This window comes from Thalassophryne amazonica, chromosome 3 (assembly GCF_902500255.1).
Source record: "Thalassophryne amazonica chromosome 3, fThaAma1.1, whole genome shotgun sequence".
NCBI classification, from domain to species: domain Eukaryota; kingdom Metazoa; phylum Chordata; class Actinopteri; order Batrachoidiformes; family Batrachoididae; genus Thalassophryne; species Thalassophryne amazonica.
Genome location: NC_047105.1, coordinates 32,359,378 through 32,377,456, shown reverse-complemented (window position 1 = coordinate 32,377,456; position 18,079 = coordinate 32,359,378). Strand labels below are relative to the sequence as shown.

The window sequence follows — 18,079 nt, the reverse complement described above, 5'->3', positions numbered from 1 at the left end:
AGCGCTGTAAATAGGTTTAAGGATATGATTCCTTCTTTATCTTCTCTAATGCCATATACCAACACAGTGCAGAGTAGCTACCTAAACTCTGTAAGTGAGATAGAGTATCTCGTCAATAGTTTTACATCCTCATTGAAGACAACTTTGGATGCTGTAGCTCCTCTAAAAAAGAGAGCTTTAAATCAGAAGTGCCTGACTCCGTGGTATAACTCACAAACTCGTAGCTTAAAGCAGATAACCCGTAAGTTGGAGAGGAAATGGCGTCTCACTAATTTAGAAGATCTTCACTTAGCCTGGAAAAAGAGTCTGTTGCTCTATAAAAAAGCCCTCCGTAAAGCTAGGACATCTTTCTACTCATCACTAATTGAAGAAAATAAGAACAACCCCAGGTTTCTTTTCAGCACTGTAGCCAGGCTGACAAAGAGTCAGAGCTCTATTGAGCTGAGTATTCCATTAACTTTAACTAGTAATGACTTCATGACTTTCTTTGCTAACAAAATTTTAACTATTAGAGAAAAAATTACTCATAACCATCCCAAAGACGTATCGTTATCTTTGGCTGCTTTCAGTGATGCCGGTGTTTGGTTGGACTCTTTCTCTCCGATTGTTCTGTCTGAGTTATTTTCATTAGTTACTTCATCCAAACCATCAACATGTTTATTAGACCCCATTCCTACCAGGCTGCTCAAGGAAGCCCTACCATTATTTAATGCTTCGATCTTAAATATGATCAATCTATCTTTGTTAGTTGGCTATGTACCACAGGCTTTTAAGGTGGCAGTAATTAAACCATTACTTAAAAAGCCATCACTTGACCCGGCTATCTTAGCTAATTATAGGCCAATCTCCAACCTTCCTTTTCTCTCAAAAATTCTTGAAAGGGTAGTTGTAAAACAGCTAACTGATCATCTGCAGAGGAATGGTCTATTTGAAGAGTTTCAGTCAGGTTTTAGAATTCATCATAGTACAGAAACAGCATTAGTGAAGGTTACAAATGATCTTCTTATGGCCTCGGACAGTGGACTCATCTCTGTGCTTGTTCTGTTAGACCTCAGTGCTGCTTTTGATACTGTTGACCATAAAATTTTATTACAGAGATTAGAGCATGCCATAGGTATTAAAGGCACTGCGCTGCGGTGGTTTGAATCATATTTGTCTAATAGATTACAATTTGTTCATGTAAATGGGGAATCTTCTTCACAGACTAAGGTTAATTATGGAGTTCCACAAGGTTCTGTGCTAGGACCAATTTTATTCACTTTATACATGCTTCCCTTAGGCAGTATTATTAGACGGTATTGCTTAAATTTTCATTGTTACGCAGATGATACCCAGCTTTATCTATCCATGAAGCCAGAGGACACACACCAATTAGCTAAACTGCAGGATTGTCTTACAGACATAAAGACATGGATGACCTCTAATTTCCTGCTTTTAAACTCAGATAAAACTGAAGTTATTGTACTTGGCCCCACAAATCTTAGAAACATGGTGTCTAACCAGATCCTTACTCTGGATGGCATTACCCTGACCTCTAGTAATACTGTGAGAAATCTTGGAGTCATTTTTGATCAGGATATGTCATTCAAAGCGCATATTAAACAAATATGTAGGACTGCTTTTTTGCATTTACGCAATATCTCTAAAATCAGAAAAGTCTTGTCTCAGAGTGATGCTGAAAAACTAATTCATGCATTTATTTCCTCTAGGCTGGACTATTGTAATTCATTATTATCAGGTTGTCCTAAAAGTTCCCTAAAAAGCCTTCAGTTAATTCAAAATGCTGCAGCTAGAGTACTGACGGGGACTAGAAGGAGAGAGCATATCTCACCCATATTGGCCTCTCTTCATTGGCTTCCTGTTAATTCTAGAATAGAATTTAAAATTCTTCTTCTTACTTATAATTACTTCTTACTTACTTCTTATTACTTATTTGAATAATCAGGTCCCATCTTATCTTAGGGACCTCGTAGTACCATATCACCCCAATAGAGCGCTTCGCTCTCAGACTGCAGGCTTACTTGTAGTTCCTAGGGTTTGTAAGAGTAGAATGGGAGGCAGAGCCTTCAGCTTTCAGGCTCCTCTCCTGTGGAACCAGCTCCCAATTCAGATCAGGGAGACAGACACCCTCTCTACTTTTAAGATTAGGCTTAAAACTTTCCTTTTTGCTAAAGCTTATAGTTTGCTAAAGCTTATAGTTAGGGCTGGATCAGGTGACCCTGAACCATCCCTTAGTTATGCTGCTATAGACGTAGACTGCTGGGGGGTTCCCATGATGCACTGTTTCTTTCTCTTTTTGCTCTGTATGCACCACTCTGCATTTAATCATTAGTGATCGATCTCTGCTCCCCTCCACAGCATGTCTTTTTCCTGGTTCTCTCCCTCAGCCCCAACCAGTCCCAGCAGAAGACTGCCCCTCCCTGAGCCTGGTTCTGCTGGAGGTTTCTTCCTGTTAAAAGGGAGTTTTTCCTTCCCACTGTAGCCAAGTGCTTGCTCACAGGGGGTCGTTTTGACCGTTGGGGTTTTACATAATTATTGTATGGCCTTGCCTTACAATATAAAGCGCCTTGGGGCAACTGTTTTTGTGATTTGGCGCTATATAAAAAAATTGATTGATTGATTGATTGATTGATAGCCTCCTCAGCAGGGGGAGCTGTAGCCACACGGAGCTCTCTGGCAGTGAAGCGTGGGGACGACGTCACCCTTTCGGAACCGGAAGGGGGAGGGACGGCTCGTGCCCGGTCACGCCCCCCGGCCTGCTCCCGACGATGCTCAGTCAAACGGTTGCCTAAGCATATAACCAAATCGACAAGCCCGTCAAAATCCCGCGGTTCCTCCTTAGCCAGCAGGTGCTCCTTCAGGACCGGAGACAGTCCATTTACGAAGGCGGCGCGGAGCGCAACGTTATTCCAGCCGGACCTCGCTGCCGTGATGCGAAAGTCGACTGCATACTCGGCTGCGCTGCAACGCCCCTGTCTCATTGACAGCAGCACGCTCAAAGCGGTCTCGCCTCTGTTGGGATGGTCAAAAACTTGTTTGAACTCCCATATAAACTCAGCATAAGATGTTAGGAGCCATGAATTCTGCTCCCAAAGCGCCGTAGCCCAGGCGCATGCCTCTCCTCGAAGCAGACTAATAACATAAGCCACCCGGCTGGCGTCTGACTCATACATGACAGGATGCTGTGAAAAGACGAGCGAACACTGCATGAGGAAGTCTGCGCACGTCTCAACACAGCCTCCGTACGGTTCCGGAGGGCTTATGTATGCTTCAGGGGACGGTGGGGGGGGTCGTTGAACGACCAGTGGAACGTCTGTTACAGGCCCAGGACCAGCAAGAGGAGTGGCTGCAGCAGCGCCCTGATCGCGCGCTTCCACCCTGGCGGTGAGAGCCTCCACCCTCCGGTTAAGGAGAACATTCTGCTCGGCCACTAAATCCAGCCGAGCCGTGAAGGCGGTTAAGATTTGCTGCAGCTCACTCAACACGCCTCCCGCTGACGCCTGCGCTCCTGGCTCTTCCATTGGCCGTTCAAGCTCGGGTTGACGCCCCTCGGAATCCATGACGATTGGCCGAGAAATCCTGTTGGGAAGGTGTCGTAGCACGGACCCACAACAGGGGGCGCAAATGAACGGACAATGAATAAGTCAAAAAGTAACAATTTAATGTTGTGATAATACACAACTAAATACACAGAAATTGCAAAGTCAATTGACACCAGGTGACGTGTGGGCAGGCTCGAAGATAGAAGACCCCCGACGAGAGAGAAGCCGCGTCCCACACGGCTTCCACCACCAACGGTTTGAAGAACACCGGAGCCGCCAAGTCCCGAGTCCCCAGGTGGCCTCTGTCTTCGGCTGTCGACCCTGGTACTGCTGGCAGAAAGCAGAGACAAGATGAATGAGTGTGAGTCCGCACACTCAGTAATCCACAGTCTGTACACAGTTAGGAGGGAGCACCTCCACCTCCAATCACACACTCGTACAGCTCCTGATTAACCACTTATCTGGTTTGGAGTGTGAGGTGAAGCTGTCGCTGTCACACCAAACGCCAATCCCACAGACAAGGAAAACACCAGGAAAACGGCTGCAACAGAAGTTCAGATTATTACTCAACGTGTTAGTCATCAGAGAAATTACCTCTTCAGTAGTCGATTTCTCGGCGAGGAGGTGGAGTTGCAGTCCGGCCTTTATAGTGATGATGATGATGATGATGAACGAGTGACAGCTGGCGCAGAGGATGAATGACAGCTGTCACTTCTTCTGGGTCTGGCGCCCTCTCGTGCTTGGAGCCCGCACTCCAAGCAGGGCGCCCTCTGGTGGTGGTGGGCCAGCAGTACCTCCTCTTCAGCGGCCCACATAACAAAGTGGGTATAGAAAATGGATGGAAATGACAAACTGATGTTTTGAGTTTTCAGATGAATGAAGAGAAGGTGATGAAGCTCCAAAAACAAATTCAAAATTTGGATGAAGAAAACCAATATTTACGGTCAGTGTGCTTTTTCTAGATTACAGATATTTTGTACATTTGGAGATTCATATTTATTTATTTTCATTTCCCAGAGAGGAACTGAACACCATTAAGACCAAGCATCAGGAGAAATGTGGCGAAACTAAGATTTTACAGCAGAAAATTGAAGAAACTGTAAGTGTGCTGCATACAGTACATTTTTGCCACACTAGAAAATTCACCCTACGGAATGATGAATTTTTTGTGCTTTTTTTTTTTTTTGTAGTGTAAAAATTTGATGGAGAAAATTACAGAAAAAGAAAACTGGGTCAAAAATGCAGAAGAGCAGGTGAAACATTATTGTGTTAAATGTTTTTATCTCTGTTATTTTCTGGAACTAAAAATGTTACATTATTATAGCTATGCAATCTCAGGACTGAATTAGAAGCCAAAAACAAAGCTCAGGATGGGTATCAGAAAAGGGTATGTAAAGATTGTGAAATTCTCATTTTGCTTCATGGTATAACATGGTGGCATTTAGTTTCAGTTCACTTGTGTATTTTCAGAATAAAATGCTGAAGAAAAAAATTGCAGAGGAGATGACAAAATCCATTCAACTTCAAAAGGAGGTACTATGTTCTCTCTCTAGCTCTCTCTCTCACGCTCTCTCAGTTCTTTTTCAGAATATTGTGCACTTACTCAGACATACAAACCATTGTTTGTTTTTGTTTTTTTTTTAAGATTAACATTCTCCAAGAGGAGTCCCAGTACTTAAAAAGACAGCTTGAGGAAGACCATCAGAAATTGTTTAAGGAGCTGGAGTCCAAAAAAACCTGTGCAGCAGAGCTGCAGAAAGAGGTCATTGATGTACCAATGCTACTAACCACATTTAGAATTACTCAAAGGTTAGAAATAATTTGCTTTGTTGTACAGATAGAAGAGCTCAAATCTTCAGTGGGAGAAGCCATCAAGAACAAAGGAGAAGCAGAGCTCAAGTGTCAGCATAAGATAGCAGATATGGTTGCACTAATGGAAAAACACAAGGTGGGGGATTCATTAACTCGAGTCTTGCCATTTGTAAATAGTCAGGTAGTTTACTTGTCAGTTTATAGACACATTAAAGCGTAAATAATGTGTTACAATTAGAACCAGTATGACAGAATGCTTGAGGAAAAGGATGCAGAGCTTGACCAGAACAAGAAAAAAGAGATGGAGGCTGTTGCTCAGAGAACTTCAATGGTGAGTTACTTTCAGGGCATGTAGCTAAACTCTAAAAAAAATATCAGTTCATTAATCATTGAATCTGACTGTTGGCAAAACTAAATCATTAAAATCAGGAGCTGGAGCTCTCACAGTGTAAGATGGAAAGTGATCATCTGACGAAACAGCTGAAAGCCGAAATGACAGAGAAGGTAATCACTATAACTGACATCAGTAACAGCACATTTTCATCAGTTCTCTGAAATGGGTTGTAATTTGGCAAATTGTGCTTGTAGGAAAACCTACAAAAGGAACTGAATGATTTGAAAAAAGAAATTTCTGTAAAACCCATCCAACCTTTGGAAGAAAGAAACAAGCAGGTACAGAAATGTTTATAGTTGGACTGGGCAAATTGATGTGTCAATTATGGTACATTAACAGTGAAATGTGCCCAGCCTGGTGTTTATTTTGGATGAGATGGACTGTGTGTCATTTGGGGGGGCTGGAGCCTATCCCAGCAGTCATAGGGTGAGAGCCCTACATGAGAACTTGGTCGCAATTTTGGATCTGGGCAACTCAGTGGGTAGTGCACACAGAGGCTCAAAGAAATGCTGGAAAGCTGTGCATGTTGGCAAAGCCACAAACGGAAGATGAAAGGAGACAAATTTCCTTTCAAAAGTAAGCAGTTTTGGTTATTCTTGTTACTTTTTCCATGACTTTTGGGCAATAAACTGGTGTAAAGCATCATGCCTGTGTGCCAAATCTGAGGATTTAGTAACCACCTGGATTTTTATTCAAAGCTGAATTTATTCAATACTGTACAAAAATGGATTTAATTAATGCGGACCGTGTGGAATTCATTAATGCGGCCTATGTGCCCAGTCTGGATTGTGTGATATTGTGCCTTCATGTCTGCATAATTTGTAAGCTGGAACATATCGTATCTGTTTAAATTTTCAACACTAAAATAAAATAAAATAAAGTAATAATTTCGTGACTGATGATGCATTTGCTTTCAGAACTATTGGCTGATGAAACCATTCGCTTAGAGAATCAGAAGCTGCAGGTGTCTGATCTGCGTTGCCCGGTGGACAACTCATTTGGAATCATGTCATAGTTAATTATTTATAATATACGAGGTCTGTTAGAAAAGTACCTGACCTTTTTATTTTTTTCAAAAACCATATGGATTTGAACCACGTGTGATTGCATCAGCCAAGCTTGAACCTTCGTGCGCATGCGTGAGTTTTTTCATGCCTGTCGGTTGCGTCATTCGCCTGTGAGCAGGCTTTGTGTGAGCAGTGGTCCACCCCTCTCGTCAGATTTTTATTGCGAATAAAATGTCTGAACGATTTGGAGCTTTGCTGCATCAAATTTTTCCAGAAACTGTGAGAGACCTCCAGGTGGACACCATTCGGAAAATTCAGATGGCTTTCAGGGACGATTTTATGGGGATTACACAGATTGAGTGCTCCAGCCGATTTAAAAACCGCCACAGCGTCTGAGAGCGCGGCGCACTCCGAGCGCCGATCGACAGGCTGAAACAACCAGATCATTTCCAACGTGAAGGCTTTGTTGATCCGGGACGTCATCTGACTTCCACAACAATGGCAGAAGACGTGGACATCAGTACTTTTTCGGCACATTCCACTGTTACAGGAGTTTTTTTTAATGGAAAGAGGAGCGGAGGGATGTGTCACCGTGCCGCTCATGGCGCGGCACAAAACCACCTCCGTGTTGGTCTCACAGGACGGCTTTCAGACGGCTTTTCAGTCGTGTGACTATCCGAGAAATTGTGCATGAGCTGGACATGCCCAAACATGTCCTGTGAGGCTTCATCACGGCGTTGCTTTGCGCCATGCGGCTCCACCGCGACGCGCGGAATTCCTCCACACGTCTGTCTCAATGTGCCAAAAAAGTGCTGATGTCCACGTCTTCCGCAATTCCTGTGCTAGTCATACGACGTCCCGGATCAACAGAGCGTCCAGTTTGGAAATGAACGGCAAATTCCACTGTTACAGGAGTTTTTTTCATGGAAAGAGGAGCGGAGGAATGCGCCACCGTGCTGCTCATAGCGCGGCACAAAACCACCTCCGTGTTGGTCTGCATGGCAGAACATTTTAGAGAGAGCATGGAGAGCATTTTAGAACTTTTAATATTTATTGCACCTCAACAGGCCATAACCCATGAAATATATCTAAAATTAAATTATGCTCATTCACATGACATTCTTGCCTTTTGTCTCAGTGAGGGGAAAGTAATGTCTGTAGTCCAGTTTTAAAAAACGCAAATAATACGTGTGTGCCTTGGTGGTTGGTGTGAGTGAATGCGTGTGTTTGTATTTGTGCATGAACTCCCGCCCACCTCTGCCTCTGTTTGGCTTACCATGAAATTTTATTCTTCCTTAGCCAATCGACATCACTTATGTGGTTGTCCCTCTCCCTCCCCAAAGAAAAGAAAGAAAAAAACTTGTCAGAGAGAGATGAAACACCTTCAATGAGCTTAATTATAGTAACTCACCGCATTTTAATGACAGTAACGATAATGGAGTTGTAATGATGGAAACTAATTAATTAGATTACCTGATAATGAAAAAAAGATCACGCCATTTGTAATGGTGTTTATTTTAAGATAAGATAATCCTTTAATAGTCCCACGATGTTACAGCAGCACAGGGACAGTCACAGAACTACAGTGCAAGCATGGAAAAATAAGGTAAAGGAAAAATAATACCGTAATCTGTAAGTCAAGTTCTGTGCGGGATAACAATATATACAGCAGAATAGATTACACTATATACAAGCAGAAAAATAATGTTTCATAATATTGCACGAGTGTTCAAGTGATGTTGTACACGAGTGTACAAGTTTTATTGCACAGTATGTGTAGTAGACTGCTCAACCCAAAGTGCATGAAGGAGCGATACCACAGCTCCTTCCTTCCTGCTGCTGTCAGACACCACGACCAGCACTGTTCCCAGTAGACCACTAAGATCACTCAAATCATTAATGTCCTTACAGCAACAAGTTTTCAGCCATTTGCAAAGGTTCCGACCCGCACCACACTGTGCAGTACCAACCCGAACCACTCAGTGGAAACGGGGCTGTCAGCATATGCTGGCTAAATCATCATGGTGTGACAGCTGTATAATTTATTAGCCATATGGCAGCATTTTTAATACAGTCAGCATACGCTGGCTAAATTGTCAGGGTGTGACAGGGACCTTAGAAGTTTATTATTTAATGTTTCTCTACACAATGTATTGTAATATCAAATTGCAATACTGATAAAATTGCATTTCTCGGTGCAGCCGATCTGCTCTGTGTACGAGGGCTGTCCGTAAAGTATAGGTCCTTTTTATTTTTTTCAAAAACTATATGGATTTCATTCATATGTTTTTACGTCAGACATGCTTTAACCCTCGTGCGCATGCATGAGTTTTTCCACGCCTGTCGGTGACGTCATTCGCCTGTGAGCACTCCTTGTGGGAGGAGTCTTCCAGCCCCTCGTCGGAATTCCTTTGTCTGAGAAGTTGCTGAGAGACTGGCGCTTTGTTTGATCAAAATTTTTTCTAAACCTGTGAGACACATCGAAGTGGACATGGTTCGAAAAATTAAGCTGGTTTTCAGTGAAAATTTTAACAGCTGATGAGAGATTTTGAGGTGATTCTGTCGCTTTAAGGACTTTTCACGGTGCGAGACGTCGCTCAGCGCTCTCAGGCGCCGTCGTCAGCCTGTTTCAAGCTTAAAACCTCCACATTTCAGGCTCTATTGATCCAGGACGTCGTGAGAGAACAGAGACGTTTCAGAAGAAGTCGGTTTCAGCATTTTATCCGGATATTCCACTGTTAAAGGAGATTTTTTTTAATGAAAGACGTGCGGACGGGTCCGCGCATCGGGACGCAGCCGACGCAGCGCGGCGGCACAGGAAAAACACCTCCGTGTTGATAACCATTTGTTAAAATCCAGTTGGCTTTTGATGGCTTTCAGTGGAGTGAGTATATGAGAAATTGTTTATCAGCTGGAGATGTTCCAACTTGTCCTCAAGGCTTCCAACGGAGGTGTTTTTCCTGTGGTGGAGCGTCGCGGCGGCTGCGAGCCGGCGCTGCAATCCGCCCGCACGTCTTTCATTAAAAAAATCTCCTTTAACAGTGGAATATCCGGATAAAATGCTGAAACCGACTTCTTCTGAAACTTCTCTGTTCTCTGACAGACCTCGTAAGCCTGATCCCATCAGATCTCAGGAGCGAAGCAGTGCAGTACCTGATTAGTACTTGGATGGGAGACCTCTTTGGAACACCAGCAGCTGTGTGTGTTTCTCCAGATTACACTGGAGTTGCATCAGCAAGGGCATCTGGCGTAAAACATGTGCCAAATACAAATGCGGATTGGGCTGTATCCACTGTGGCGACCCCAAATACAACGGGAGCAGCCGAATGGACAACAACCTAAAATTGCATTTCTCAAATAATGTAATATGTATCATATTGTTTCAGCTCATTTCATTTCTCAATTCATTTGTTAACAGGTACATTTCTATTGCTGGTTTGTGCTAATATGCTCAACCCGTGTGTGTGTTTGTCTGTATGTGGCCATAGGCTCCAGCCTCCAGTCTAAGTGGTTGAAGATGAGTAAGTGATATACGAGGTCTATTAGAAAAGTATCCGACCTTATTATTTTTTTCAAAAACCATATGGATTTGAATCACGTGTGATTACATCAGACATGCTTGAACCCTCGTGGGCATGCGAGAGTTTTTTCACGCCTGTCGGTTACATCATTCACCTGTGGGCAGTCTTTGAGTGAGGAGTGGCCCACCCTCGTTTCGATTTTTTCATTGTTTAGGAATGGCTCAGACTGCTGCTTTGTTTGATCAAAATTTTTTCAAAACTGTAAGGCACAACTGAGTGGACACCATTCGATAAATTCAGCTGGTTTTCGGTAAAAATTTTAACGGCTGATGAGAGATTTTGGTGTGTAAGTGTCGCTTTAAGGATGGCCCACGGCGCCTGACGGCGATCTGCGCTCCGAGGCAGCGTCGTCTCACTGTTTCAAGCTGAAAACTTCCACATTTCAGGCTCTGTTCACCCAGGTCGTCGTCAGAGAACAGAGAAGTTTCAGAAGAAGTCGGCATGAGGAGTTTATGCGGACATTCCACTGTTAAAGGAGATTTTGTAATGAAAGAACGTGCGGGCAGATTCGCAAGTCGGGCCGGACCCGACCGCGGGGGGTCGCGACAGGAAAAACACCTCCGTTGGAAACCTTAACGGACAAGTTGGAACATGCCCAGCTGTTAAACAATTTCTCAGATACTCACTTGTTGAAAGCCATCAAAAGCCGCCTGAATTTTACAAATGGTTTTCAACACGGAGGTGTTTTTCCTTTCGCGGCGCAGACGGACTTGCGTCGTCGTCACGGAACCGACTCTGCGAATTTGCCCGCACATTCTTTCATTACAAAATCTCCTTTAACAGTGGAATGTCCGCATAAACTCCTCATGCCGACATCTTCTGAAACTTCTCTGTTCTCTGATGACGTCCTGGGTAAACAGAGCCTTAAATTAGGAAGTTTTCAGCTCGAAACAGCCAGACGGATGCCACCTCCGACCGCGCCGCGCCGATCCGCTTTGTGAGCTGTCCTTAAAGCAAAAGAAACTCCACAACCTCTCATCAGCCATTAAACTTTTCACCGAAAACCAGCAGAATTTCTCGAATAGTGTCCACTCGGATATCCCTCACAGGCCCTGAAAAAATTTTGATAAAGCAACGCGCGCCGTCTCCAGCAGCGTCTCAGACAAAGGATTTCAGCTGAGAGGGCTGGACCAGTACTCACTCAAACCTGCCCACAGGCGGATGACGTCACCGACACACGTGAAAAAACTCACGCATGCGCACGAGGGTTCAAGCATGTCTGGTGTAATCGCACGTGATTCAAATCCATATAGTTTTTTTTTTTTTAATAAAACTGCTGGTTAGTTTTCTAATAAACCTTGTATACAGTTGTATGTAAAAGTTTGGGCACCCCTGATGATTTCCATGATTTTCCTTTATAAATCAATGGTTGTTTGGATCAGCAATTTCAGTTAAATACATCATATAACAGACAAACACAGTGATATTTGAGAAGTGAAATGGAGTTTCTAGTATTTACAGAAAATGTTCAATAATTATTGAAACAAAATTGGGCAAGTACATAAATTTGCGCACCCTTGTCATTTTATTTTTTTATTTTACCATATAACCAGCATGAACGTCCGCAAATCATCAAACACAACAGGGTTATTCCCTAATTGTGTGTGTGTATATATACACACACACACAGATTAATCTTCACAATAATGTGCTAATGTTTGCATTGCTATTCCCAGCTTTAATATTGTATTCCAAGAGGATCATTGGAGCACACACATTAATGTACAAATTGTAATGTGTTATTGTTCCCAAACCTAGAGGATCATTGGAGCGCACACATTAATGTACAAATTGTAATGTGTTATTGTTCCCAGTCCTACTTTATCACAGATGGATAAACAGTGATTGACAGGTTACAACAGATTATCTTACAACATTAATTTTGTTTTGTTTTTTTTAAGATATCTGCACCAGAATGCACACCAGTGAAATGTTTAGAGACATCTGCAAAGAGGTATGTGTTTGACTTCTACAAGACAAGGAAAACTCCATCCTACAGCAAAGATGATGGAAGTTCTGCATATAACAAGACTGTGAGTTTATTCTACCAATATGTGTTTGGCATTTCTTGAACAGATTGTTCCAAAAGTGTTTTTCCCCAGTGTTTTTGGGTCTGGCATTGATTTTGCTTATAACCCTATATCACTGACCTAATAGTCTTTATATGTCACCACATGGAAAATGAAATGCTGTACATAAGCAGTGATTGAAGCAGCTTCCCCATTTTTACATGTTGCTTTGTCTCAGCATACACACATGAGAAGTACAATGGTGCCTGCCGATCAGTATTGTCAAGTTTGAAGTCCTGTGCAAGCCCTGAGGCCCATCACGGGAGTCGTATTACATTGCAGGTTGTAGTCCATCACAGGTTATTTCCCAAGCCAAGACATATACAGCTGGGTAGATTGGGACAGTGCAGGTGAAGTGTCTTGTCCAAGGATACCAGTAGCCTGAAGCACATTGAACCCCTGTCTTACATATTGGTAGTCCATCTGCTATTCACACAGTGCCACTTCATCTGTATTAACAATGCAGAGAAGAATGTGACGATGTTAAACTAGCTATTTGTACTTGTTTGAACATTTGGAAAAACATTGTCGATTCCTGCATGAGTAATGTTGTGTTTGATATAATTTACTTGAACATAGCATAAGGAAAACTTTATAATTTAAATGTAACTATTCATGCTGATTGATCACCTTTGTATTGTATATGATATCACATGATCTGTATAAATCTAATTTATACCATTGATCCCTTAGACTAGGGCTGGGCTACCATGTGCTTTCAGGAACTTAAAAGATAAATCTGTTTTAACTGAACATATCAGTTGATGATTTTGTTGATGAGCTCCACTTTGTGTTGAGGAATGCTCTCATTGTTGAAATCACCCGCTGAGGTGATCGGATAAAACAAAAACCTGCATCCTTGTGGGTCTTTGTGGGCCATGGTTGGTTAACTCTTTCTCACACTGACATTATGTGTCCTTTGCATCAAAGGAAACTCTTAATGAGAACCTGAAAATTACTGGAAATACAAGTGACTCTGCGTTAAAGATCAAAGTAAAGCATACAGATTCATAATTATGTTTTTATTTTATTATTACTATTTTATTATTGCATTTCTGAGTTTTTGTTTTTTTGGCATTTCCTGTTTGAATTTCCTTTTAGTCCTATAGAATAAGAACACCTCCTTCCAATGGAAAAACACAGTCATGGGAGAAGGCCATGATTCAGTTTGACCCCAAGTCTGACAGCTCTGATCAGAGTGACATTTTGGTAAATAACATGCGAATGATCATATTTTTCAACCACTTTCCCTACATTATATTGTCAGCACACTGTGTTTCTTGACCAGTATGTCACCATTCCTGTAAGACAAAAGCATCTAATTTTGCCCTTTGTTTTTCTTTCATTCCAGGGTTTTGCAGATACACCAGTTCCCAGTTATTCTGCACCAAGCTGCAAAAGTAACATTGTCAAAAAGGTAAGAATGCTGACATATGCCTTTGAAGAAACTCCTCAAATATTATTTTATTTTTCCTCCTTAATTTCCCCGAAAACAACAGGATAAGACTGAAACTGCATTTGATACATGTGCATATTGCTGCTTTTTTATAGCACCAATATATGAATTTCTATGAATTAAGAGTCTTTTCAAATTGGCTTCATATGTATATGTGCATATACAGTATATATGCATGTAGAAATATTTTTGTTTTAAATTCTACAGTAGTTTTTATTTTGATCAAAACCAAAATTTAAAATTAAATCTGTGCCCAGAATCTTTTCTTGAATGAGGCTTAATCTCTACATTTTTCCTAAATGGTGTTTGTGAATAAATAATGTACACATCTGCTTTGTAGATACATATATACAAAGTTTTTTCAACAAGTTACTGGATTTTCAGGAGTACTGGAGTATAAGTGTCACAGCTCTTTAATTAGGGATTTTTATGCACTGTTGAAGTGTACTTTTTATGATTGGCATTTATTCTTTTATTATTAGAATTTATTTTGTGTTATGCTTTAATTCCTGTAAAAGTACTACATAAATATTAATTCTAATTATTAATAATGAATGTATGATATTTTGCTACATAAATCGCACCTGAGTCAAAGTTACACCTCCCAAACTAGTAAAAATGAAAAGGCGAGTTGTCCTCCAGAAAATATGGTATGACATCTGACATACACTGAAATTATTGCATCATTTTTAGCTCCTGAGCCCAGTCACCCAGAAATCACCAGGAAATTCATTGAAACTAGCTGCAGTGAAGAGGATGAGAGATGCTGGTTGGACAGCCGTTACAGGCACTGACAAAAAAAAGAAGAAGAATGAAAAAATCTTTGCCTAGATACTGGAGGAGTACTGTTGCTCATAAGCAGTAGTAATAATAATAACTGTTCATGTTCTGAATTGTGAAGACCAGACTGCTGTTAAGGATTAGTTAAATAGTAGTCATAATAGTAGAGATATGTTGTTCATATTTGACAAGTTCATATGGAATTTAGAGATAGATTTTAAAATACCTCAAGAGTCACTCTCTTTTTTTTTTAAGTATTTAACACTTGAAAAACTGTAGCTGGTGTCTGACTGTTATATGAAATGCTTTGTTTGTTGTTGGCGCACATGAAATCTTTTGCTTTCAGTATAAACTATATTGTTGGTACAATGTTGTTTTTTATGCTGTCATATATTTCTGTATCCAAGTATTGACACAAGTAAAAGCAAAGTTCAGATTCCACAGAATTGTCATTATTTCTTATTATTTTACTTTTCTTCATCAATCCAAAGTGTTGAATTAAGAGTTTCACAATCTTGAAAATTCATTCATGAAATAAACAGAAACATTCATTGTTTTCATTCAGTAATTAGTTGTTTTGCATCAGAGGAGACATGTCGAACTGCAGGATTTTAGTCTTCATGTAGAAACTCGAGGCGGAGTTGAGGTTGTTCCCTTGTGGCTGCTTCTGGATTGGCAGACAGTGAATGACCATCATAAAGTCCTCCAGAAATGATGAGCGTGTCGTCATCGGTTACAAACTGATCTGTTGAGAATGAAGTAGATTTTTGTTCTGTTAATGATTCAGTGAATTTGTATTGATTTTATAATGAGTGAGAAGGATCATCCTCACCTGTGTCTTCAGTGTTGTCAAGGGGCTGATGGAAATATTGGATTTTCTGTTTGCATCTGTGATACATTAACAGAACTAAAGCCACACCAAACAGTCCCAGTACAACGCTGAAAAATATAGTCATGCTCTTTTCTGAAGTATTCAGTCCCAAAACTAGCAGTCCAAGAAAAAGAAGTGAAAAGTCAGTAATCCAGACTTTGTATAAATCAGATAAATGCATAATATTAAACGTTTAATCATGCTGCTAAACATATACCTTGTGACTCTGATGTTCTGTTGACAGTGGCAGATGATGCTGCAGGTGGGACTACTGTGGTATTCAGTGTACTTGAGTCAGTTACTGCTGTCTGGATTGTCTTTGTTGTGAGTGCAGTAAGCGTTGGAGTGTACGTTGTGGTCACAGTGGACTGACTTGTGCCTGCTGTTGTAACATTCATGTCCTCTGTGAATGCCGTGTAGCGGTCAGTACTGTTGTTGAATACAGTTGTGTTCTGTGTCATGTCTGTGGCAGCAGTTGGCACTACAGTGGGCGTTAGGTTTAATCCTGGTGTTCTTATTGTTGTTGTTGATGGGTTGCTTGAGGTGACGGTCAAAGTCAAATTCCAGTTTTCTGTTGACACTACGGCAACAGAAAGAGCCAGAAGGCAACAAAACAGGAACGGGGAGGTGGTAACCATGGCCTTAATGTCTTATCCTAAAAAAAAAAAAACCACAAAACTATAAAAATACAAACACTGCCCTTTAACCTGTGTTTCATCTGTATTATAGCTTTCATATACAGTAGTGTTCAGAATAATAGTAGTGCTATGTGACTAAAACGATAAATCCAGGTTTTGATTATATTTCTTATTGTTACATGGGAAACAAGGTACCAGTCGATTCAGTAGATTCTCACAAATCCAACAAGACCAAGCATTCATGATATGCACACTCTTAAGGCTATGAAATTGGGCTATTAGTAAAAAAAAGTAGAAAAGGGGGTGTTCACAATAATAGTAGCATCTGCTGTTGATGCTACAAACTCAAAACTATTATGTTCAAACTGCTTTTTTTTAGCAATCCTGTGAATCACTAAACTAGTATTTAGTTGTATAACCACAGTTTTTCATGATTTCTTCACATCTGTGAGGCATTAATTTTGTTGGTTTGGAACCAAGATTTTGCTCGTTTACTAGTGTGCTTGGGGTCATTGTCTTGTTGAAACACCCATTTCAAGGGCATGTCCTCTTCAGCATAAGGAAACATGACCTCTTCAAGTATTCTGACATATCCAAACTGATCCATGATACCTGCTATGCGATATACTCGTATAGGCCCAACACCATAGTAGGAGACACATGCCCATATCATGAATGCTTGGTCTTGTTGGATTTGTGAGAATCTACTGAATCTACTGGTACCTTGTTTCCCATGTAACAATAAGAAATATACTCAGAACCTGGATTAATCTTTTTAGTCACATAGCACTACTATTATTCTTAACACTACAGTGGTTACTCAGTACTGGAGGCACGGCGCCCTTTGCATTTTATGTGAGTCATATTCAACGTGCCTTCAAAGATAACAGCAACAGTTACGTTGTTTATTCCAAGAGTGCTTGCACGTAAACATAGACCTTTTGAGAAACATAGGTGTTGACTAAACTATGAAAGTAGTCAAGAGTTAAAAAAATAGAAAATTCCAGCTCACCTTGTTTGATTTTGTGAAAACAGTAACTTGGTTTGCTTCAGTTACGTCTCCATGATCCCACTGACGCTCCCATTTCCTACAAACCCGGAACAACTAAAGAATTGTGTTGTTGTCAGTAGCAGGAAAAAGTGGGCAGGCCAGTCTTCTGTAAACTGCCTCTGCTGTATGTTGTCAAGGATACAGCCCATACTGCAGTCTCTCTCTCTCTCTCTCTCTCTCTCTCTTACTCTGTCTCCTACACACACACTCTCTTTCAAAATTCAAATCCATTTTGTGACTGTCAGTCGAATAGAAGAAGCATTTTATAATAATATATTACCTGACTGATTATGTATCTTTTCCAATCCAGTCTGATTTTTCCTGCTCACACACATTAACCCTGTAAATTGTTGTATTTATTTTAATAGTAATGGTGCAGTATCCTTGACAATGTAACTCAACAAATGTCCCAAAACAGTTGCTGTTTGGCACTTTAAAACATCATACATGTTACAAACTAATAACTGCTATATTCCAGTATTCTTTTCTGTGTAGACTAAGTACATGTTCAGCTTTACTTGACGGTACAGTACACAGTAGAGCAACATTAGCTGTTATCTTTCAGCAATGACATAAAACGTGACAGTGCTGCCCCCTCCGCCCACTGTATTCACTCACTCACTCACGCACACACACACACACACACACACACACACACAAACAGGAAATATGAGCAGCTCAGTCACTCATGTAACAACCTGCTTACACCATGTTGAATACGTTTTGTTAGATTTAGTTGTTTTGGTTTTTAGGTTTACTAAAACATGTTCCTTTAATTCTTGCTTTCATATGTGTGAGTGTATGTGTGTTTGGCCATCATAAGCTGGTGTCGCACTGTTACCACACTGTCGTTTATTGTCAGCTGGTGACACAATGTA

The 18,079-nt window shown here is 41.1% G+C and overlaps 2 protein-coding genes across 3 annotated transcripts in view; one reads left to right on the top strand and one right to left on the bottom strand.

Annotated features, from left to right (window-relative positions):
- The window catches only part of sycp1 (synaptonemal complex protein 1), a 44,196-nt gene extending 29,504 nt beyond the window's left edge, over positions 1 to 14,692 (top strand). Inside the window, exons 20-34 of one of the 2 annotated variants that reach the window (XM_034166011.1) lie at positions 4,415 to 4,485; positions 4,560 to 4,641; positions 4,733 to 4,795; positions 4,867 to 4,929; positions 5,013 to 5,075; positions 5,188 to 5,304; positions 5,380 to 5,490; positions 5,593 to 5,685; positions 5,784 to 5,858; positions 5,958 to 6,026; positions 12,238 to 12,369; positions 13,336 to 13,398; positions 13,507 to 13,614; positions 13,757 to 13,822; positions 14,555 to 14,692. In XM_034166011.1, coding sequence (XP_034021902.1) covers positions 4,415 to 4,485; positions 4,560 to 4,641; positions 4,733 to 4,795; positions 4,867 to 4,929; positions 5,013 to 5,075; positions 5,188 to 5,304; positions 5,380 to 5,490; positions 5,593 to 5,685; positions 5,784 to 5,858; positions 5,958 to 6,026; positions 12,238 to 12,369; positions 13,336 to 13,398; positions 13,507 to 13,614; positions 13,757 to 13,822; positions 14,555 to 14,692 — 1,314 coding nt within the window. Of the gene's footprint in view, positions 1 to 4,414; positions 4,486 to 4,559; positions 4,642 to 4,732; positions 4,796 to 4,866; positions 4,930 to 5,012; positions 5,076 to 5,187; positions 5,305 to 5,379; positions 5,491 to 5,592; positions 5,686 to 5,783; positions 5,859 to 5,942; positions 6,027 to 12,237; positions 12,370 to 13,335; positions 13,399 to 13,506; positions 13,615 to 13,756; positions 13,823 to 14,554 lie in introns of both variants that reach the window. The other variant, XM_034166010.1, reaches the window with a different exon arrangement.
- Positions 14,693 to 15,087: 395 nt separating this feature from the next.
- si:ch211-105j21.9 (mucin-22) lies at positions 15,088 to 17,356 on the bottom strand. Its single transcript, XM_034166014.1, has 4 exons — positions 17,163 to 17,356; positions 15,730 to 16,167; positions 15,474 to 15,626; positions 15,088 to 15,386 (listed from the first exon to the last, which is right to left on the bottom strand). Exons 2-4 carry the CDS (start codon positions 16,148 to 16,150, stop codon positions 15,253 to 15,255), a joined length of 708 nt encoding a protein of 235 aa, XP_034021905.1. The 5' UTR covers positions 16,151 to 16,167; positions 17,163 to 17,356; the 3' UTR covers positions 15,088 to 15,252.
- Between the last annotated feature and the right edge of the window lie 723 nt (positions 17,357 to 18,079).